The sequence below is a fragment of the Chanodichthys erythropterus genome, chromosome 17 (assembly GCF_024489055.1).
Source record: "Chanodichthys erythropterus isolate Z2021 chromosome 17, ASM2448905v1, whole genome shotgun sequence".
Taxonomy (NCBI): Eukaryota; Metazoa; Chordata; class Actinopteri; order Cypriniformes; family Xenocyprididae; genus Chanodichthys; species Chanodichthys erythropterus.
Window position 1 is genome coordinate 32,913,601 of NC_090237.1, and position 23,462 is coordinate 32,937,062.

The following is a 23,462-nucleotide window of genomic DNA, read 5'->3' on the forward strand; positions in this document are numbered from 1 at the left end:
AAATTGATTCTCACCCCCTGAATTATACCTCCTCCCTTCTGGTATTCGGTATAGAACAAATCGTTTTAGATATTGATTTATCCTCTCAGCTGTAAAATTCATAAATTTAAGGTAAATATGTTTTAGAAAGAATTTTTTTTCCCTGTATTGTGTGTATGTGTTGTCGTATGTGATATGCTTGTATGCTGCACTCAAATTGCCTTCAGTAAATAAATAAAGATGAACTGAACTGAACAAATTCCCCAGATCTCAATAGACTGAGCATCTATGGGATGTGCTGGACCAACAATGGAGGCCCCCCCCCCCCTCTCAACTTGCAGGATTTAAACTTTAAAGGATCTGCTGCTAATCTCTTGGTGCCAGATCCCACAGAACACAATCAGAGATCCCGTGGAGTCCGTGCCTTAAAGCATCAGAGCTGTTTTTGGCAGCATAAGGCAGACCTATACAAATTAGGTAGGTGGATTTAATGATGTTGCTGATCACTGTGTATTACCTATGCTGAAATCTGATTTTTTTTTTTTTTTTATACCTGGCAACAGAATATGTGTAGCTGAAAACCAAAAAGTATAATTCGACATGCTTCACACACATTGTATAATGTCTCTGCACATTATGGTTGTTTATATAACTTTATATAAGTTTTTTTCAAAATGTAGATAAACTGAGTGTCATTTTTTTTGCAACGTGTCTACATGCTGCCTAATTTGTGTAAAATAATTGACCCTTTGTGTGTGAAATTTTCACTAAATATTTTAGTTTTAAAAGCTCTGTGTAAATGTTTTCATTGAATAGTCAGTTTTTCCTAAGATATTTCACAAAACCATAGTATATACACAGTATATACATACACCTCATTACCAAAAAACATATTCTCTAATAAAAAAAATAAAAAAATAAAAAAAACTGTAATACAGACCACTGTGACTTTATTGTATTGATTTGATTACCAGAGAGCTATTAAAAGAATAAAATGATAATGGATTTGGAGAATGGCAACCACAACACATGATTTAATTAGAAATGGGTAAGACAGTTTAAAACTTGGCTTCTAGAGAAAAAACAATCAATCAATCATGCAATTGGATTTTGACTGAAAACATTATTGTTATTAACCCTTGACAACTTCACCATTTAGCATTGTAGCAGTGCAGAGTCTAAAATATTTCCAGCCAAAAAACAGTTGGGTCAGGGTGTTTTTTTCAGGCAGTTAAAACACACATGATGCAAAACGGCAGTTATTGCTGTAAAATTAATAACAAGCTTATTTGCAGCAAGTTTGCCACAAAAAAAGAAAAAAGAAAAAAAAAAGATCAACAGCATTCAATCATTTAGTTGTACGTATAACAATTCCATTCGGTTTTTTTTTTTTTTTTTTTTCTGCAGAGTCACACAAAATATTTATCTGAATTATATAAACAGCTCTGTAGAACTTATGATAAACTAAGATGGAAGGGAACTTAAGACATTGAGTATGCAGTAAGACTGGGGCAAATGTCATACTCCTCCATTGCTTTAGGGTGAAAAATGGACAGAAATAGAATTCAGGAATCAACCATCAAATTCAGTGTTTTGGAGGGGCACAATATTGAATTCCAGCTTTTACATTGCACTTCCTTTGTTTTCTTAATATCTCCTTTCTGTCTGTCTGTTTGTGATCTATTACATTATTATTCATCTCTTTCTTTATGTTAACTCTTCCTTTTTCTCTCTCGCTCACATTTTGTTCTTCACTCCCTCACTCCCTTCACTGCCTCTCTCTGAAGTGCTGTCCTGTCTGTAGGAATGTTATTTGCAGGTTGTTTTTTCATATAAGGATTTCCACCAGATCTAGGTCAGGCAGGGGCATCTTCTGTCCTCTACTCAGCTGTGCTCGACCTTCTAGGCCTTTAGCCTGTCTGGATGGAGATTCTGCACATAAACACAGGGTTCAAAATTACTTTTTGTCACACCTTTTTTCATTGATACTTTTATGCTAGCATTATTTCATTAAATATTAATATTTAGATTATTAATTAAATATTAATGCATTAGATATTAAAATTTTGTGACTACAATATTTCTGTCAATAGAATCATTTAGTCATTGGAATCATTTGTCTGTATTTTAATGGAAAAAAAATGCAGGTCATTTTGTCACTCAAAGCACTATGTGCTTTGAAAAATACTGACCCTCACTATGGCCTGCTACTTTTGTCAGTAATTGTGAGAAATTTGACAGTACTAGTCATTACGGTTCCAGGTCACAGGATCTCATTTACAGGGCAGGTTTGGGCTTCAATTTAAAATTGCCACAAAAAAAAGTGGAAAATGCAAATGACTTCTCTTCCCTATTGCAAAATAAATGGACAATTGTTTTATGTGAGTGACAGGCTTCTGGAGGGAAGAGAGTGAAAATCATCTGGCCATTGGACAACCTAATTTCACAACCCTCACTTCGGTACAGACGTCACCACAGAAGAAATGTCGAAGCCAGGAACACATTAATGTTTTTGATTAAAGATTACAATGGCACATTTTTAAAAGAACGATGTGCATGGATAATTAATTTACAATAAACAGTGGATGATTCAATAAAAAAATGAGAATAGTGGTGACTTGAATCAATGAGAACGCTACCCTGCACATATACACTCACAGGCCACTTTATTAGAACACCTTGCAAGTACCAGGTTGGACCCCCTTTTGCCTTCAGAACTGCCTCAAAACTGAATTCTTCATGGCATAGATTCAACAATTTAAACAACGCTCAATTGGTACAAAGGGACCCAAAGTGTGCCAAGAAAATATCCACCACACCATTACACCACCAGCAGCCTAAACCGTTGATACAAGGCAGGATGAATCCATGATCTTTCATGTTGTTTACACTAAATTCTGACCCTGAATGTTGCAGCAGAAATCAAAACTCCTCAGACCTGGTAACGTTTGTCCAATGTTTGATTGCCCAATTTTGGGTAGTCCGTCTAAATTGTAGCCTCAGTTTCCTGTTCTCAGATGAAAGGAGTTGCACCGGTGTATTTTCTGCAGCTTTCATGAGATCTGTAAAATGGCTATTGTTGCTCATAACTTTCAAAGAGTTTGTCAGAAAATCATGATCTTGGTGTCCATGGACCAGTGTGTCTTCTGCAGCTGTAGCCCTTCTGCTTCAAGGTTGGATGTGTTGTGCATTCAGAGATGCTCTTCTGCAGACCTCGCTTGTAACAAGTGGTTATATGAGTTACTGTTGCCTTTCTATCAGCTGAACCAGTCTGGCCATTCTCCTCTGGCATCAGCAAGGCATTTTCCCCCATAGAACTGCCACTCACTGGATATTCTCTCTTTTTCGGACCGTTTTCTGTAACCCCTAGAGGTGGTTGTGTGTGAAAATCCCAGCAGATCAGCAGTTTCTGAAATACTCAGATCAGCCCGTCTAGCACCAACTATGCCATGTTCAAAGTCACTTAAATTATTTTTTATCCCCACAGAATACCTCAGGGATGACGTGTTTTTGTAGGCCAACCCGGAAGTTAGCGGCGCACAGGTTCCCTCAATTTTGGAAAATCGTAAAAATAAGCTCTGTGTTTAACAAAGGGTAATGACACTTACACATTTTGTCTATCAAGATAATCTTTACAAGTTAACACAACATTTATACATTTTGAAGTCTAAATAAATTCGTCAGATATAAAAAGCTAACAGTAAGTTAGAAATGGACTACAGCACACCATGGTCGAGGATCAATGTCACCACCACTCGCTGATTATGATCTGCACTGTGTATGAATACTTATCCACTTTTTCACGAGAAATGCTGTCCAAATGTCCTGTTTGTCATGATGATGTCGAAGTAGTCCTTTTTAGCAATTTGGTTTAAAAAGGTTTAAAAAAAATCACAAGTGGGTTATAACTGGTGTGTTTTATGTCATAGATCAAAACGTGAAAATATTTAGAGGCTTTGTTAAGCACAGACCTTTTTTCAGGCGATTTAGCAAAAACTCATTCAGAAAACCCATAGACTTTACAGCCATGGAACCGGAAGTCCTAAAATGCTAACTCGCTTCCGGGTTTTGCTTACAAAAACACGTCATCCCTGAGGTACTCTATTCTGATGCACAGTTTGAACTTCAGCAGATTGTCTTGACCAAGTCTATATACCTAATATGACTGGCTGATTAGATGTTTGCGTTAATGAGCAGCTGAACAGGTGTACCTAATAAAGTGGCCGGCGAGTATAGATACAGAAGTTACATTGTTACCTTCACTCACTATAATACTTTCTGGTTGTCTCACCTGTATTTTCTTGTATTGTGGAATTTCTGGCACTAAATGTCTTTGGACTCTGTCCTGTTTGACTGCTGCTGTCTCTGCTGACTGATTTAGAATGAAGGGACAGGAGAGGAGTGGAGGGGAGAGATAATGATAAAGGGGGCAGAAGAGAGGCAGATGAGGGCAAGGGTAATGTGGAAGAGGAAGAGGGAGGGAGAGAGGAAGGGCTGGAGCGGGGAACACAGGAGGATGAGGATATTAATGATGTGTTTGAACCTGCAGAGGCCAAGAAGGGAAGAAAAGAGGAAGGTAGAGAGGAGAATGATGGAGGAAGAGAGGAAAGAGAGGAGGCAGGGAGAGATGAAGAGACAGAGACCGAAGGAGAGGGCAGAGAGGGAAGGATGTGCTCTACTTGGTCCTTTCCAAGGAATACATCTGCAAACAAAAAAATAGAAAAATAGAAAAAATAGAAAAGAAATATAAACATGTAAAATACAATATAAACAATATAAAATATAAACATGGTTAGATTGTTGTTGGTCCCTACATTGTGAGTGTGCTCTTAAAGACAGAAGTAATGTGCAATATTTTCCATTTAACCTTTTTACACCCCTGTGCATGGTGTCCACTGGCATACACACACCGGTGTACATAAAAATTGCATTTCATCAACAGTCAATAAGTAAATTCTTCATGAAAATTTAGTACAGTACATACCATGATGTAGATAATACATAGTTCACAACCAACTACCACAATCACTCATGCGGTGAAGCAGATGGCTAAAGGTCAGTTTACACCAAGACCTTGACATAGAAACAATACCATAGACCTATTTACACTGGGCTCAAATCTGTTGATTTGAGTGTTTTTATGGAAAAGTGTTATATTTTTCCCTTTGTCTAACAAATAAAACTGACCAAATGGAAACTGTGCTTTTACTCTGGTTAAATGGATTAAAATTATTAGAATTCCTTTATCTGCCTCTGCAGGGATGGAGTAGACTTTGTTGTCAGCTTTGGTGTGTATGAGTCCCTCAACTGTCCTCAAAACAGCCATTGTTGAAAATGGGTCAATATGCAGAAGATGCTGATAGATCCTGGAAAGTTGCTATATAACAACACATATAAAGTTACTCTCATTCTGATACTGTATGTTTTGTGAAAAATGAGGCTGTGATCAGATTGAGTGTAACTGTATTTGTGTGTTGCTGTATATTTGTATACTCACTTGTACTGCCTTTCCAGCTGTGCTGGTCTCTGTGATCGGCCTGTGATGTCTGCCGTGTGTGTAGTCCAGTTGCTAGGGAAATGGAGGGCACAGAGCGGGCAGGACGCAGAGGGGCGGGATCTCTACGGGAACGCTGTTGTAGAACTTGAATCATGGCATCTTTCTCCAGCAACTGAGCATGCAAGTCCTTCATCCTGTTACATACAGAGTAATTCTTAATCTCGGGTACTCAGTTATCAGTGATTTCACCCTTAGTGAATTATCAGTGAGTACACCCTTAAATAAAATTCAACAAATATGTAATATTCTAGTATGTAGTATGTCTTCCATAACTTTAAATATACTGCTCTGACCCTTCTTGGCATTGAGTGTACAACTCCTGAAGAATGCCGTCCTTGAGTGGCCTGATATTTGAGTGGGAGTGTTGATCAACTTGTCTCTACAAAATCCTCTTCAGGCCCAATAGTGTTAAGGTTAGGTGAAATATTTGTACACTGAAGGATTTTCATATTAGGATAATGTATAGTCATTGTCATGTTGAAAAAGTGCTCAACAATGCAGGGAATAAGAAGGTAGCATCTTCTGTTTCATTCAAAATTTTGTATTACATCACACAATGGTGTATGAATGCATGACACCATTGATTAAGCACTCCACTCCTTCAGTTCCTCATTCATCCCTATACAAGAACTTTACTCCACTTCTCACTCTATTCCTCTCTCTTGCAATGCCATATATTTTGGATGCTGTTAGAGCCAAAATTGATTGATTTTGATCTCGTGAGATCTCTGGATATGGATTCCCAGAAGTCTATATTTTGTTATAATGGGCCTTGTGCAGACAACAACAATGCATTTCATCTTACTGTGTGAGATAAAACAGTCATTCTGTCAGCTGAGACACTTGCTTAAAACTTGTGAAGGCCTGATTGTTTCAGGGACTTTGTCACATTTATTTCCCTGATTAACATTTACATGCTTCTTCGGTAACCAATCAAGCAGTAACCAATCATCTACATAGAGAGTAATTCCTGAATTTGTTAACTTTGAGAGGGGGTGTACTCATTTATACATATATATACTACCGTTCAAAAGTTTGGGATCGGTAAGTTTTTTAATATTTTTAAAATAAGTTTTGTCTGCTCACCAAAATTGCATTTATTTGATTAAAAATACAGTAAAAACAGTAATATTGTGAAATATTATTACAATTTAAAATAACTGTTTTCTATTGGAATAAAATGTAATTTATTTCTGTGTTGGAAAAGCTGAATTTTCAGCATCATTTCTCCAGTCTTCAGCGTCACATGATTCTTCAGAAATCATTTTAATATGATGATTTGCTGCTCAAGAAACATTTATTATTATTATCAATGTTAAAAACAGTTGTATACTTTTTTTTCAGGATTCCTTGATGAACAGAAAGTTCAAAAGAACAGCATTTATCTGAAATACAAAGCTTTTGTAACATTATACACTACCGTTCAAAAGTTTGGGGTCAGTAAGAATTTTTATTTTTATTTTTTTGAGAAGAATTTAAAGAAATAAATTTTTTTTTTCAGAAACAACGCACTGAATCGATCAAAAGTGACAGTAAAGACATTTAAAATGTAACAAAAGATTATATTTCAAATAAATGCTGTTCTTTTGAACTTTCTATTCATCAAAGAATCTTGAAAAAGATATTGTACACAAATATTTTGTACATCTGTACACAATAAATGTTTCTTGAGCAGCAAATCATCATATTAGAATGATTTCTGAAGGATCATGTGACACTGAAGACTGGAGTAATGATGCTGAAAATTCAGCTTTGCCAACACAAGAATAAATTACATTTTCAAATATTTTCAATAGAAAACAGTTATTTTAAATTGTAATAATATTTCACAATATAACTGAATTTACTGTATTTTAATTAAATAAATGCAGCCTTGGTGAGCAGACAAAACTTCTTTTAAAGACATTAAAAATCTTATCCATCCCAAACTTTTGAACGGTAGTGTAGTTATAGATCTATTTCAGTCATGACACCCTAGATGGCGCAAACGGATTGGTCCTTTACATGCAATCTGCATGATATCTCACTTTTACCACATGCCACAAGCTGATTGGCCTTTGCTGAATCTGCAGCCAATGTGATTATTTGCTCAACATTTTAATAGTAGTGTTTTTTGTTTAATAAAGACTTGGAATTTTTACATTTTAGGCAATTAATTAATATAATATATTTAAGATTTTCTGCAAACAGTCACATGCATGGGCAATATGTTTTATACTGTGTATTTATATAGCATTATGTTTATTAGCATTCACCTTTGTTCCATTTCCTGACAGTGACGACTGTTCTGGATTCTGTTCTCTTCCTCATGCAGCCACAGTGAGCTGTCACTGTAACTGCCACTGCGAGAATGCTGGATTATAGTCGTATCTCTGAAAACAGATCACCATCAGTCTGTCACTTTGTGGCTAATAACAAATCATAAACTGACTTCTGATCACAAAAAGTTTTAATACTTCAAAAACTATATTGTTTAATATGTTCATTATAATTATTTTAATATATTATTTAAAGTAATATATTAAATGGAGGTCTGTGAGGAACAAAAAAGAATAGAAAATGTGTGTATTATACCCACATAAACATGCATTCACTTAAATTCTCTCCCAAGGTCTCAAAAACTGAAGCATGGTCAAGCGCCTTTAGATCACTATTAATCACTATTATATTGGGTATATAATTTTGTCATTATGTCATATGGTCACATTTCTATGGAAGCTTGTTTCTGCTACTGAAATATATATATATATATATATATACATACATTATGCTCCGATGCTTCCTGAAGCATTGTTTTGAAATCGGCTATCACTAAATAAGTCGTTATTTTGGGTTTTTTTGGCACTCCAAAAATATTCTCGTCGCTTTATAATATTAATATTGAACCACTGTACTCACATGAATCGATTTAAACATGTTTTTAGTACCTTTATGGATCTTGAGAGAGGAAGTGTCATTGCTCCCTATGGAGGCCTCACGGAGCCATCGGATTTCAACTAAAATATCTTAATTTGTGTTCTGAAGATTACCAAAGGTCTTACGGGTGTGGAACGGCATGAGGGTAAGTAATAAATGACAGAATTTTCATTTTTGGGTGAACTAACCCTTTAGTCCATAGGGTTTAATATGGAGTTAGCCCACCCTTTGCAGGTATAACAGCCTCAACTCTTCTGGGAAGGCTTTCCACAAGGTTTAGGAGTGTGTTTATGGTAATTTTTGACCATTCCTGTAGAAGCACATCTGTGAGGTTAGGTAGTGATGTTGGCAAGAAGGCCTGGCTCGCAGTCTCCGCTCTAATTCATCCCAAAGGTGTTCTCTCGGGTTGAGGTCAGGACTCTGTGCAGGCCAGTCAAGTTCCTCCACACCAAACTCACTCATCCATGTCTTAATGGACCTTGCTTTGTGCACTGGTGCGCAGTCATGTTGGAACAGGAAGGGGCCATCCCCAAACTGTTCCTACAAAATTGGGAGCATGAAATTGTCCAAAATGTCTTAGTATGCTGAAGCATTAAGAGTTCCTTTCACTGGAACTAAGGGGCCAAGCCCAACCCCTGAAAAACAACTCCACACCATAACCCCCCTTCCACCAAACTTTACACTTGGCACAATGCAGTCAAGCAAGTACCATTATCCTGGCAACCGCCAAACCCAGACTCGTCCATCGGATTGCCAGACAGAGAACATGATTCGTCACTCCAGAGTACACGTTTCAACTGCTCTGGAGTCCAGTCCAATTCACTGAACTCCTGAGAGCGACCCATTTTTTCACAAATGTTTGTAGAAGCAGTCTGCATGCCTAGGTGCTTGATTTTATACACCTGTGGCCATGGAAGTGATTGGAACACCTAAATTCAGTGATTTGAAGGGGTGTGCCAATACTTTTGGCAATATAGTGTATACTACATTGAAAACTTAATTCATGAAACTTTTGAAAATATATGAGTAAATTTGGAGTAATTTGCATGTAAAACAGATCTTCCTGAAAACTCTCCTCTGGATTCACAAATGCTTCATGAACATCAGATTTTATAGTTGCATGTGCATGCTCATGCTTATTCACAATTAGCATAATCCCCGCTTATGAGTTACAGCTATGTAAATTACATGTCCAGGAACGCTGTGGAATCATCTGGACCCCCTTCTCAGATTAGGTTCCAGTAAGTTGCATAAATGCTAAAGAGACTAAATGGCCATATGTCTAACAATAAATATTCAAATAATGTGTATCCACCAAAGTGTTTTAGCCAGCTGAAAAAAAATGCCTGGTGCTCTTCTGAAAATGGCCAGCTGGTGGTGCTTGAGAGTGCATTAGAGGCACAGTGTTTTTCCCATAGACAGTAAAAGAAATGGACACAGCGACCCCATTGGAACTCAATTGAGTCAAGTGAAGCCCATTTTTAGCGATTTTTAGCACTTCCCTTTCTGACGCGCAGACTCACACTAAGCTTGATGACGTCCGCAATCTGTCTGACAGATGTAAATCTTCTAGTAGCTGTGCATGAAAACTGCCATTGTTACAGTTTTTTCCAATTGCTAACACACTAAAATGACATGCACAGCACAATTATTTAAACTGACACACAGAGAGCAAAACTTCTTCTCAAGTCTCCAAAAGTCTAAACACCTTTTTTGTTTTACACACATTTTGCATTTCAAAATAGCACTTTTTAAATTCACTAAATACAGTTCTCTGCATAAGACACAACAATCTGACATAAAGTCACATGTTTGCCATTTCAAAACACTGCCATTCAAAATGACACTACATGAGCTAATTGGCCAATTACATGTGCCACCTGGCCAAACACCTCAGTGGTTAATTCTTAACACTTCAATCAGGATGTAAGCACTATGAAAAGACCACAGGTGAGAACCTTTTTTTTTTACAACAACAATGGAAGACATTGCAGAGAGAGGAAGAGGAAGAGGAAGAGGGAGGTTGAGAATAAGAGGGGGAGGAAAAGTGAGAGGTAGGGGTAGAGCAGGTAGAGGAGTTCATGGCCAAAGAAGACAAACACTTTCAAATGAAATCAGAGCAACCTTAGTAGATCATGTCATCAACCATGGGTTGACAATGCGTGAGGCTGGACAGAGAGTGCAGCCAAACTTGAGCCGTTTTACTGTCGCCTCTGTCATCCGGACCTTTAGACTGGAGAACAGGTATGTAACCAAAATTTCATGTAGAACACATGTAGTATACCCCATGTCATAGTGTATCAGTTGGGTGACACCTGTTTACTTAGTGTATGACATCAGCCATTCATGAACTGTACAAGTTTCCTGTACAATGTATTCTACTGTGGGGGAAAATATTTAGGCTGCATTGTCCAAGCCCTATATATATTTTTATTTGATTTTTTCTAAAGGACTGAGAGACGACACCATGGTGGAGGAAGGGGCCAAATGTTCACCGGGGTACAGGAAGCTGCCATTGTAAACTTGGTTTTGGAAAATAATGAAATCAGATTACGAGAAATTCAAAGCCACATCATCCAAGACAGCACCTTATTCAACAACATTCAACGAGTTAGTCTGTCCACATTGGCTCGCATTCTCAAGCGAAACCAAATCAGAATGAAACAACTTTATAAGGTGCCGTTTGAGAGAAACTCTCAAAGAAACAAAGAGTTCAGACGAGCATATGTGGATGTAAGTACTATATTGACTGCAGTACACTACACACAACATTGTTTCCCAGTGTACTGGATAACACCATATTGAGTGATTTTTGTTCTTTGTTTTCAGGGAGTACTGGAAATGGATGCTCATGCAATCCCACATGAGTTCATCTTTATAGATGAGGCTGGGTTCAACCTAGCAAAGACCAGAAGAAGAGGGAGAAACCTCATTGGCCACAGAGCCATTATAGATGTTCCTGGCCAACGTGGTGGGAACATCACAATGTGCGCTGCCATCTCCAATATGCATGGTGTCCTCCACTGTCATGCCAAACTTGGACCATACAACACAGCCCATATTCTCACATTTCTGGACAGACTTCACAACATTCTCATACCACCAGAGCGTATGAATGATGCAGACCATCAAAGAAACCGGTACGTTGTAGTATGGGACAACGTGAGCTTTCATCGTGCAGCCCCAGTCCAAAACTGGTTTGCTGACCACCCAACATTTCTCGTGCAATACCTCCCACCATACTCACCATTTCTGAACCCCATAGAAGAATTCTTTTCGGCATGGCGGTGGAAGGTATACGACCGGCAGCCCTTTGTGCGCATGCCTCTTGTGCAGGCCATGGAAGAGGCATGTGATGAGATTGATGTGGGTGCAATTCAGGGATGGATAAGGCACTCAAGGCGCTTCTTCCCTCGATGTCTGGCAAGGGAAGATATTGCCTGTGATGTTGACGAGGCGTTGTGGCCAGACCCGGCTGTGCGGCAAGATGCTGCCTAATTATTTTTCTTGTCTTTTTTTTTTTTGTTTTTTTTACTGTAATATATTTTTTTTTCAGAAATTTTCTTTTTCAGTTTACTTTTTTTGTAAGAATATTTTTGTTCAGTCCCATGTAAATATATCTGCTGTGCTTATGTTGTACTGACTTGTTTACTGTAGTGAAGGAAAAAAAATAAAAATGTTGCAACAGCATGTGTGTGTATCTGCAAATATTTCTGTGCACGTGAACAATCTGATACATATATTAGTATTATGGCAAAGCATACTAAAGATGGGGGTGCTTTTCATTATGCCCAACAGTGTGTAGGTGGTTAGGCAAAAATCTGGTAATATGAATGAAGTGTGTGCCATTTCATGCAAAAGTTTGATTTTGATAATGCTCTGTGTAGTTTCGGTTGCAGTGCTTCATTTTGCAGGATATATGAGGTATTTTGCAGTTTGGGTGTGTGGTTTTGTGAATTGTGTTAAGTGTTTTGATAAAACCAGACTAGTTTGAAAAATTGTGTGTTAGCAATTGGAAAAAACTGTAATCTTGCAGAGACGGCGAGCTTGAGCGGGAAGTTCTTTGGCGTGAGTGAGCAGGAGTAAGTATTCTGATTAATTATTTTGTATAGTATTTTAAAATGTAACGCCAGTACGCCATATTAAGATAATCTCCCCGATTGCCTGCGAGCTTCTCTTCCTGTCTGTGCGGTAATTTCTCTACTGTGCGACAGAGAGTCAAGTGGTTATGACGCAATCGTTAGCTTATTTTTACAAAAACTGTTTCTACATAATGTAACATAGTAGGTAATGGAGCCCTTTATACATTGTCATGTATCTTTGGAAATAAATAATGGACAAATGGAGTCTTTAAACGCCTCAGATGTAAAGTTATTCACTGTCAAAGTGACGCCAAAATGAATGGGAGTCAATGCGGATGCTAACGCAAGTGAAGTTCTGCTACAAGATGGCGGCACCCAGCCGACTTCAACTTCCGGTCGACTTCCTTGGGCACTGGTTTTTCCAGCTGAGACGCTTTGGTTGCTGTGATGATACGAATATGCCAAGCAGTAGCGTGTTACTAGTATCTCATTTTGAAGATTATTAATGAATTTAAAAATGCACTAACCAGCAATATTAACTTCCCCATTGTTGTTTAGTCATTGTACAAGTAGGATGGTTGGTCAGTGTAGTATTTGTCCCTCCCCTCCTCCACTGTGATTGGACGATTGGGTGAAAACTGACAGTGACATGCACTGCATTTTAAAGAGTTAGTACATCCAAATAATGTAATTTATTACTCACCCTCATTCCGTTCCATAAGTCATTTTGTTGTTTTTTTTGGCACACTAAAAATATTCTTGTCGCTTTATAATATCAATATTGAACCACTGTACTCACATGAACTGATTTAAATACGTTTTTAGTACATTAATGGATCTTGAGAGAGGAAATGTCATTGCTGGAGGACTCACTGTGTCATCGGATTTCAACAAAAATATCTCAATTTGCCTTCTGAAGATTAATGAAGGTCTTACGGGTGTGGAACTGTGTGGAATGGCATGAGGGTGAGTAATAAATGACAGAATTTTCATTTTTGGACTAAACCTTTAACAGTTTTCAAGAAGGGTCTGGCTGCAGACCATGGGCGAGTGGAGCTCCACTCTTGAACAGGAAATATGTCACCTCCACTTTTACTAACATCTATACCTACCCCAACCCTAGACCTACCCTTACAATAATGCGGCCATAGCTGTAGCTAGCTCCACTAGTGGAGGTGATGCATTTCCGCCCTTTAGTGGAGCTCCACCCGCCCCCTCAGGCTGCAGCCAGCCCCTATTGTGCAGTTTTCAACTGTCAGTGACAAAAAAAAAAAAAAAGGCAGGGCAATCGACCTATTATTATGGTACATAGTGCATCAAAATGTTTGCCTTAAAGAATACAGAATGTTCAAATATGTTATACACTATTTACATGTGGTAGGGAGCAGGTGTAGATTTCTTTTATACCAACTAACATTTTGAAAATACGAACATTTTCATGAATCCGAAAATCTATGTCAGAACAGCTTTACGAACGATTTACACAATAATTCATTCGGCTCCTTTTTCATGAATGAGGCCCAATATGAGATGATGAGAACATATTGCAAAAGAAAAAAAGCAAAGAGCCCTAGGGTTTTCTAACAGTGATTTGATCACCTTTGGCATTCTTGTGGAGGGCTTTAAAACATGAAGACATGATTTTCTGTAAAGGTGCAAATAAAAATTGACTTCACTATGTCTTTATATAGAAAGCTGGGTAAATGTGTGTGTGTGTGTGTGTGTGTGTGTGTGTGTGTGTGTGTGTGTGTGTACTGACCTCTGTGCTGCGGCTGTAGCTGCGGCCTCCATGGCGAAGTGTCTCATTGCGCTCTCTTCAAAGTACTTCTGCTCCCAGCATGTCATATCAGCCTCCAATCCCAGAATCCTTTCCTCTCTCTCCCTTAGCAGATCCAGTAGCGCAGGAGCACTGGACTCACGCACTGTGAGGGGAATACCTACACCAGCACGCTACACACACAGAGACGGACAGTGCTTATGAGTAATGTTTGGCTCGATAATTGCCCTCTAACATTGACGTCTTTTGCAGTTGACAACTCCCTTCCGTGGCAAACAGATGAAACAAAATGATTGGGCATGTGAATGTTCCTATTACAAAAACAGACCTACACCAACCTAAGCACGTCGCTGTTAAGGAGCGCAGTGAATTGATAGTAGTTAGACAGACTGGACCAAACAAGAAACTTGCACATCCAAAACCAACCCTGTTCCTGGAGCCCACCCCTCAAGTCAAGTCTCAAACAAGCATATATGAAAATATAATTGGTTGTCCTAAGTCAATATAACTGGGTGTGGAAAAGTGATGCAAACTGAACATTGTTTAAATTGAATTGGCTTTAATCTTTAAAGGGTGATGTTTAAACAACTTTTTACAGTTCCATTTAAATATAAATATATATATATATATTATATTATATTTCATACATCAAGCTTCACAGGGTTAATCCCACAGTGAGCAAACCAGAGGCATTTTTGTTTCTACTTTTCAAAATTCAAAATAAAGTGAAAAAACAGGCAAGTGAAGTTTCTGTTGACAGACCCTTAACCACTTGATTCTGAGCAAGCCTACTAAGATGTACACTTCAGGAAGCTTCATATTCAACATGTGGATCAAATTACCCCCACCCCGACCCCCACACAACTGTACGATATATGAGCTATTTTGAGATTTAACTGCAAAATACTTATTACCTTAAGCGATGGGTTTTTGTAAGAAAAATATTCATAAAGCTTGAAAGAGCAGAATATTTTTTAATATAACTCTGACTGTGCTTGAAAGAAGAAAGTCATATAGGGTGAATTCTGGGTGATTGGGACACTTTTTGCCATTGACATGACTTGGAAAAAGTGTCCCAATCACCCTGAATTCATCCCTGAATTCTAGGATGGCTTGAGTGTTGGATATCAGATGTTAAATATCCAAAGTTCGTCAGAATTGTAGAAACTTGGTGGTGCGTCTGATTAAAACACTGGAAAAAAACACCAGTCCTTTGCAGTCTTTAATTTTTTAACATGGAGGTACATGGAGCAAATTCACATGATGTAAATTGACAGATGTTAAGAGAAGGACAGGATTTACAGGATGATCTTTAGTCATTAACGCATCCTAAGGAAAGGACATGGTTGGGTGTCCACCCACACCTCACCAATGCAAAAAGGAACAAAGGAAGTAAATGAGGTCTATTTATAGTTGTGGGTAATGTAGTGCACCATATATGGTAGTGTAGTTTACCAGGAATTGTGGGAAATGTAGCACAAAGAAAAATAAGGGGGGAAATAAGAAAACAAATGGGTCAATTTACAACACTGAGGGTGAGTAAATTATGGGATAATTTTCCTTTTTGGGTGAACTAACCCTTTAAGCTGACTGTAATAGTTTATTGTATTTTTTTAGATTTTCTTCAGCTCAATAATGCCTATAGGAATATACTGTAAAATGGTGCATAAAACAAATTCATAAGGATAAATCCGCTCCATAGCAGATTCCAAATTATCAAAGGCAATTCAAATTCAACCCATTGCATAGCTTTCTGCCAGTATTGTTCACTTCTGCAATGTATTTAATGACATACAACCGATTCAATGAGATGGTGGAAAGTTAGTGAGGGAAGGGCATAAAAAGTGAAAGTGGAATGCAGCCCTCAAGCTGCTGAAACTCTCCTCAAAATTAACTCCATCCTATCTCAAGGACATGTCCTAAAAAACCCCATCAAGTTGCCAATCATTTAACTTCTTTAAGGAAAACCACAACTTAAACCCACCGAATTAGTACATTACAGAACAATCTCAAATCTTTCAATTACATTCAATATGTCTTAAATATAAGTTGTGTCTGCCCAAAGGTTGTGAAAGACCTGGGTATTATGCTTGTCAAATCATCAAACTTTTATTTAGGTGAAAACCATTAACTGTTAACAGATTTCTCACTTTTTATTACAAACCTGGTGAAATGGGTGGTGCACACACTGCTTTCCAATATAAGCCATAAGTGACCCAAACTCAGAGCAGAAATATAGAAATTAAGTTTGTGTGGAGCAGCTGACCACATTATCCCAAAAATTGTAATCTCTGTAATTAAATCCCTAAAAAAATCTTAATTCTCTGTACTTTGCCTCAGAAACGCTGAAAAAAATAATCATTTAATGAATTCAATGAACACGACTTGTACATACTATGTAGTTAGCATGTGTAAATTCATTGCTTTGCTGGAGGAAGATGGGCTTTCCACAGTCAAGTCACCTTTATTTATATGGCACTTTATACAATAATTGTTTAATTTATTGTAATGTAATGAAAAAGTTTCAGTTAAATTCACAGACCTGTTGTGTTCGTAGTGACTCCAGTTCCCTCTCCAGGCGTGTGCGCAGACGTCGTTCCAGCTGCTCACGTTTCTCACATGCAACCTGGAGTTGCGCTAATGCCTGCTGCAAGCGCTCCACCCTCTCCACATACTTCTGCTTTTTACTCAACTACAGCACACAGACAGACAATAGAGTGATTTACTTGGTTAGTGGGTGTTTTATATGAGGTCTCACTTTAATCTAAATTATTATAATTTTCTTATTAAAGTATGCGGCCAGATGATAAAGATAGTACATAAAAGTTTAAGTGATCTCTTGCTACGGGCCTGTCCAGTATAATATAACACAAGCTCAAACTCTCAGTTTCACTTAATGTTGTTTGGATGTCACAAAGCAGTACTATCTAATTGACATATCTATCAAATTTTTAATTAGTCAAGCCAACACATTGTTGACACATGATGTTAATGCCTAATTTTCCACTCTGAGCAATTAGCCAGTCCATTTACACAAGTCTAATTCATAGATACTGATTTTCATATGCGGAATGCTCACAAAAATTAGATGTAGGATTTGTGAACAGAATAATAGGCCAGTCGAAGTTATTTGAAGCATTGCCTCTTCTCATGTGAGTTTTCACATTCATTCTCAATTATAAGCCATCATCACACAGAAATCAGATTGGATTCATTTGGATTTACGAAAATTAGTATATCCATAAATCCATCCATCCACTTGATAATTTGTGAAGATCTTAAGATCTCCCAGCTTTGACCCTAGTTAGACTCTCTTAGGGCTATGCCATGAGTTGTCATCCATTCAGCTCTGTGATTATAATGTATAAAGTTATAAATATGGAATTTTTTTTTACAAAAATGCATCGCGTCACTTCACTTCAGAAGGCCTTTATTAACCCCCCCGGAGCCACGTCCTTTTATGATGGATGGATATGCTTTTTTGGGCTTCAAAATATTGGTTACTATTCACTCCCATTATAAAGCTTGGAAGAGTAAGAACATTTTTAAATATAACTCTGATTGTGTTTGACTGAAAGAAGAAAGTCATATATACCTAGGATGTCTTGAGGGTGAGTAAATTTTGGGATAATTTTCATTTTTGGGTGAACTAACCCTTTAAAATTACTATCCCAAATTATGTGTGTAACCTGCCATCCTAACTCTATATTTCTGTACTTTAAAAAAGGTACTGTGATGCTACCATGTCCAAATATCACCCAGAGGGTATTAGGTCTCAGATATTGTTTAATAATTGATTAAGGGTGTATAGACTCACCTCTTCCTCTAATTTGACAACTTTGCTCTGAGCGTTATTTAAAGCCTGCTCTAAGATATCAATGTGTCGTCGCTGATCCTCATTGGCTGATCGGAGATTGGCTGCCTCCATCTCTAATTTTTCTAGATCTTTCAGGCTTTCTCTTCCTGAGGGGAATAAAAGACCAAATAAAAAGGTGTTTCAGTATATATAGATTGCTGTTCTGTGCTGTTCCTACAAAGCATATATCTGACATGACAAACATGCAAAGACAAATGATGCAAACCTGAAATTTGCTGCCTAATCCAATTCTGATCCACTTAACGTATAGATTTTATTATTGATTTGCACTAGTAAATCAGAGTAAGGAAAGAACACAGTTATTTACTTGCTCAACGATGGAATTTTAGATTTTTTCCCCAAAGAGAGAGAGAGATTTGAGTGCAAGCAAAGAAGTGGTACAGGAAGTCAAGGGAGGGAAGCAAGAGTTAATTTGGGTTGAGCAGCTAGACAGATATTTTGAACAACAAACAGACCAAGCATATTTGTGTAATGATGCTCAAAAAGCAGTAAAATCTCACTCTGTGTAAGGTACAAGTGACCACCATCTTGTCCCTCCAGCTCCTGACTGGCTATCTGTCGACTGGCTGTTTCCAAACGGTCTAAAAAACACATATGAGAAAACATTATTTGCCACAGGACCCAAGAACAGCTAAGATTAACTAAATAAACAAGCAAAAACAAAATTCAGCAATTTTGACTAAAACTTATCAAAGCATGAGCACTATCTCACCTCTCAAATCTCTGTTAAAATCATGAAGACGTCTGATCTCTGCTTCTAGTTTATTCCTCATGGTTTTTTCCAAAGCATCCCGTTTGGATGTGCTCTTCACTAAACTCTCATGTGCCTCTGACAGGCGCACAACCTCCACCTCCAACTGAAAACACAGCACAAACTCCCATTAATGCTGCACTGTAATATAATAATGCCAGTGTCCTCCTGTCAGTGTGCCGAATTGAAATCACACTGGACAATATTTTCATCACCACAGTTAATTTCTACCACATTCCAATTAAGTTATAAGATAGACAGATAGACAAACGAAAAGACAGACAGATAAGTACCCGTTCTAGTTTGCTGGCCTTCTCATTTTGCTTGTGAAGTTCTTGTCTAAGGCTTTGGTTCTCTTCTTTTAGGATCTCCAGCATCTGCTTATCATGGCTTACCATGGCATACGTATCCCCTTGGAAAGGCTGCCCAAAAAGGGCCACACAAGAAGACAGTCCCTGGGTCTCAGATCCAGTCTGAGCTAGAGGAAATCCCAGGGACTGAGACAGGGATAAAGCCTGATACTGTTGCTGAGAAGCCTGTGAGGGCAGGATACAAGTCTCAGAAGCCATGGGACTGGTCTGTGGTGTTTGCTGCTGTGACAAAGGGCACTGTCTAAAATACAGAAAGAGAGTGAGTGAAAAGTGAGAAAGAGAAATGTGTTAGCACCTGTTCATAATTAATGCTTATAGGTGAAGTTTACATTTTCCAATGTTAAAACATATCATAGCTGGGAGTTCGTTTAATGCAGAGACAACTGTAAATACGTCACTGGTGTGCTGGCTTAAATTATAAATGCCTTAAAAAACATTGCTTGTTTGAGTGGTCGAACATGTCAGTGTCTGGCTCAGCCAATGGTTACCTGTAATAATCTGTTTGGGGGAATTTGGAAACCATAATTTTTGCAGTTCCAATTGGTGCTGCTAGTGGCGCAGAAATGACACAATTCACCTTCATGTGTCTGCTACAATTACCTTGCTATATTTCTAAGTGGCACTGTCTCCAACAAGGCTGCTGTCAAGGTATCACTGTAGAAGTGTCCCTGTTCCAGAGATTCTGAGTTGGAGTGTAATGTGGGCGAAAGCATAGTCTGTACCTTAAATTTAAAAGGATATTCTGGGGGAGGACCTCTTTGATCCAAAGTCCATTGTGGTAAGGGTAAGGGTGGTGGTGGAAGTTGTAGGTTACTCACGGAGGTCTTACTAGTTGGTGAGAGGGAATCTGCTGTATTATCAGCCCCACAAGGAATAGTGTCTCGTGAGCAAGGTGAATTGGAAGGTCCCACACTTTCCTTAGCTCCGTTGCATTCTAGACTGAGTTGCATGATCCTTTCACTGAGTGAGCGAACATGACCCTGTTTCAAATCTGACAGACCTTCATCAAGAGATGTACCACCAGTGCCCCCTTGCTGGGTCCATGCATGACCCTCCACAAGGGCCATCACAGGAACTGCTGAGAGAGAAGTGGAAGAGGACGAAAGAGAAGGAGGGGAAGAGAGTGAGTGTGTGTTAGAAAGTGATTGCAGATGGGAATGTGAGCTTGCAGGACTGTCAGACATTGTTGAAGACTGTATCTGCTGAACCTGGTTGTGTTGGTGCTGACTTTGGTGTACATGGTTTTTATGGCCCTCCTTGTGAAAGACCTGGTTCTGATTTTGTTGGAGATTGTTTGAAAGGTTGCGGAGAGGGATTTGAGACTGAGGGTCCATCAGATTTTGCTGTCCTCTGTACAGCTGAGACTGGATTTTAGCCTCCTCGTAAGACGGAAGTTCTAAGGTGCCAAATCCAGGAATATTCTGGGCTGCTTGGACTGCTTTACCTGTACCCTGGCTCACACCACCAGTCTTTTCCATGGAGTTGCTGTCCACTTGATGCTCCTGACCTTGAGGTTCCTGTCGTGACTGAAACTGCAGGGGCATAAGTTGATATGATTGGGCTACTTGACCCTCCTTTTCAAGGAGTGGGTTCTCTGTAGATGTGGGGTTGTTTAGCATCTGGCAACTGTCGTTTTCCTCCCCTCCTCTGATTCCACTTGTTCCGTATCGCAAATGTTCTTGCATAAGCCTGTGAAGCACAGTTCCAGACACACTCTCCTCAGAACTGTGCATGTCTGCTCCTGCACGGGTGGGCAAAATGTAGCACTGATACGTATGATAATGATGAACTGGATGATGTTATCTGCAAAAGGAGAAGGATCAATTAATTATTACAATACTGCTACAAAAAAATCTTGAATGATGACAAATATATTTTAAAAATATATATCATGTTTACAGATAGGCCCTGACAAATGGGCTATAGTTCTGCATGTTTATCGCATGTTTGTGTGGATTTCAACAATCCATCCATACCGGAAGCAATCAACAGTTCAAAGAAAAAAAGCATAGATTTAGCACTGAACTGCTGCCTAAAACACATGTGTGAACTGTGTAGCGCACCCTGCTATGTACGGATCATTTTAGTATGCATACATTTACTATGCTATATTCATAATATTCTACTTTTGTTGAACGAATGTGTTGAATCATAAATACAGTTAATGTCTCCACCTACTGGCATAACAATATAATCTTGAGAAAGAGTCACTGAAAATTTCCCACCACTAATGCAAAGAATGAAAAGTCTGACAGCTTGTCCAAAACTTAGCCAAAACAAGAAATTTGTATTCAGGAGGAATAAGGAGGAACTCAAGAATATTTGATGTCTGTAATCGGAAGCACTTCTGTGGACATGACAGCTCCTAAAACTCCCATTGGAAAATACTCTGGATTGTGTCTGTATAATTTTTATGGTCTACCATTTGTTTTTGTTATCTTTCAATGAAGCTGTTCCGACAATGCACAAACAAACAAAAAACTTAAAAATAAAAGCCTACTCTATCATAAAAGTTCTGCCTTTTCAAACGTTTTTAATTCTAATATTTATATTATTATATTTAATAATAATACTTTTACTTAATTCAGAATAAAATCCTGGACTATTTCTAATTCCACGAGAATAGGGAAGTCCACAACTAAAACAGTAAGGACACAGAGAAACGAAATCTTTGGAATCCCTTTCAGAACGATTTTTTTTTTTTTTTTTAGCTTATGGGGGATAAAAACATTGACAGCCAATCAGATTCACCCGACTTTAAAGAGTTTACGCATTTAAAGCGACATAACTGCATCGCGTGATTATAATAAACCGATCGTTATCGTTCTATTTATGATTATAGTTATATCGTTCTTGTTGTGAACAGGTCTTCAAGACAACCAGTTGTTTGTTTCTTTAAACACAACCAATCAAATACTCTAGAATGTAATGTGTGATCATATAAAAGATTATATCAAATTATTAAAACACTGCGCAATTGTCAAGCAACCTAAAATTTGCTCTAGTAACATATAAATTAACTGGTTTTATTATCATTATATTTATTTTAATTTTTAGTTCTTAATCAGTTAGGGTCAGATTAGATAGAAATACCTGACATCTGCACATTTATCACAGTATTATATGCATAGAATCAAAAAAATCAAACTAATTATATAAATAATTAACAACAAGACAACACATGCGAAATGACAGGAGGAGTGAAGAGGGAAACATACCCCAGAGACCAAAAATAGAACCACTAGATGAACCTCAGCATTACGTAGCCAGCTAAAGCCCCACCGCAGTCCACATTAGACAGGCTGCATGAAACATTACAAGACATTGAGAGGCATATATGTTTAATTAATGCTTATAGTCTATGCAGTCAGACCTAAAAAGTTTTATAAAAAGTTCACTTCAATCCACTGCATTTGAAAAAAAAAAAAAAAAAAAAAAAATAAAAAGCATTCTTAATAAATAAACCAATGTGCTTGACATGCAGATATTTAAACTCCATCTGAAAGCTGGTAAACATGAGTCACGAATCACGTTACACTGATCACATCATCCGCTACATTGAATTCACAGAGGAAACTTTGAACAACAAGGCAGAGAAGTTAGCAGATTTATGTTGTCACATTTACCCAGCGAGATCTTGACACGTATAACTCAATCCGTCAACGGGGGCGAGTTTTTGTAAGTAGGGACTCTCTGGAGCTGACCGAAGCGCTGCTGCTGAACACATTTGACTGACTTGCAACAATCATGTCCATTCACTGTGGTATGGCAGGAATGTGTGTGTGCCCGAACCGCTAGCCAGCAAGCGTTTCTGGGTCCTAGCGCCAGTTAAGAATATAAGCGCGTGCACATGACTTTCCAGTCAGTGTATGGCAGAGGTATAAAGACTTAGAGTACCTGAAAACCAAGCTTAAGTAAAAGTACAGACACCTTACAGCGAAAATGACTCCACTACAAGTTGCAAATCACCAATTCCAATTCAACTTGACTAAAAGTCTTACAGTATAGCCTGACATAAACAGGGTACAACAGGACTAAAGGCACAACTTAAGAAAACAGTTTTTTTTTAACTACACCCATAGTGTATAACTGCAGAAAATATATGTGGTTTGTTTATTGAATATGGTTTTATTGAACATTGATGGTTTTTAT

At 38.1% G+C, this 23,462-nt stretch overlaps 1 protein-coding gene across 7 annotated transcripts; it reads right to left on the minus strand.

The window, feature by feature from the left end:
- Positions 1 to 929: 929 nt before the first annotated feature.
- On the minus strand, positions 930 to 23,072 carry amotl1 (angiomotin like 1). Of its 7 annotated transcripts, XM_067365058.1 has the most exons (13): positions 22,937 to 23,072; positions 22,529 to 22,612; positions 19,911 to 21,113; positions 19,233 to 19,551; positions 18,901 to 19,045; positions 18,689 to 18,769; positions 18,129 to 18,274; positions 16,854 to 17,003; positions 14,294 to 14,484; positions 7,792 to 7,908; positions 5,477 to 5,670; positions 4,271 to 4,681; positions 930 to 1,911 (listed from the first exon to the last, which is right to left on the minus strand). In XM_067365058.1, the coding sequence occupies exons 3-13, from the start codon at positions 21,041 to 21,043 to the stop codon at positions 1,808 to 1,810; spliced, it is 2,991 nt and encodes a 996-aa protein (XP_067221159.1). In that variant the 5' UTR covers positions 21,044 to 21,113; positions 22,529 to 22,612; positions 22,937 to 23,072; the 3' UTR covers positions 930 to 1,807. The 7 variants fall into 7 exon arrangements, with proteins under 7 accessions (XP_067221159.1, XP_067221161.1, XP_067221160.1 ...); XM_067365060.1 differs by lacking the exon at positions 7,792 to 7,908; XM_067365059.1 differs by lacking the exon at positions 22,529 to 22,612 and having other exon boundaries at positions 22,937 to 23,057.
- Positions 23,073 to 23,462: the final 390 nt, after the last annotated feature.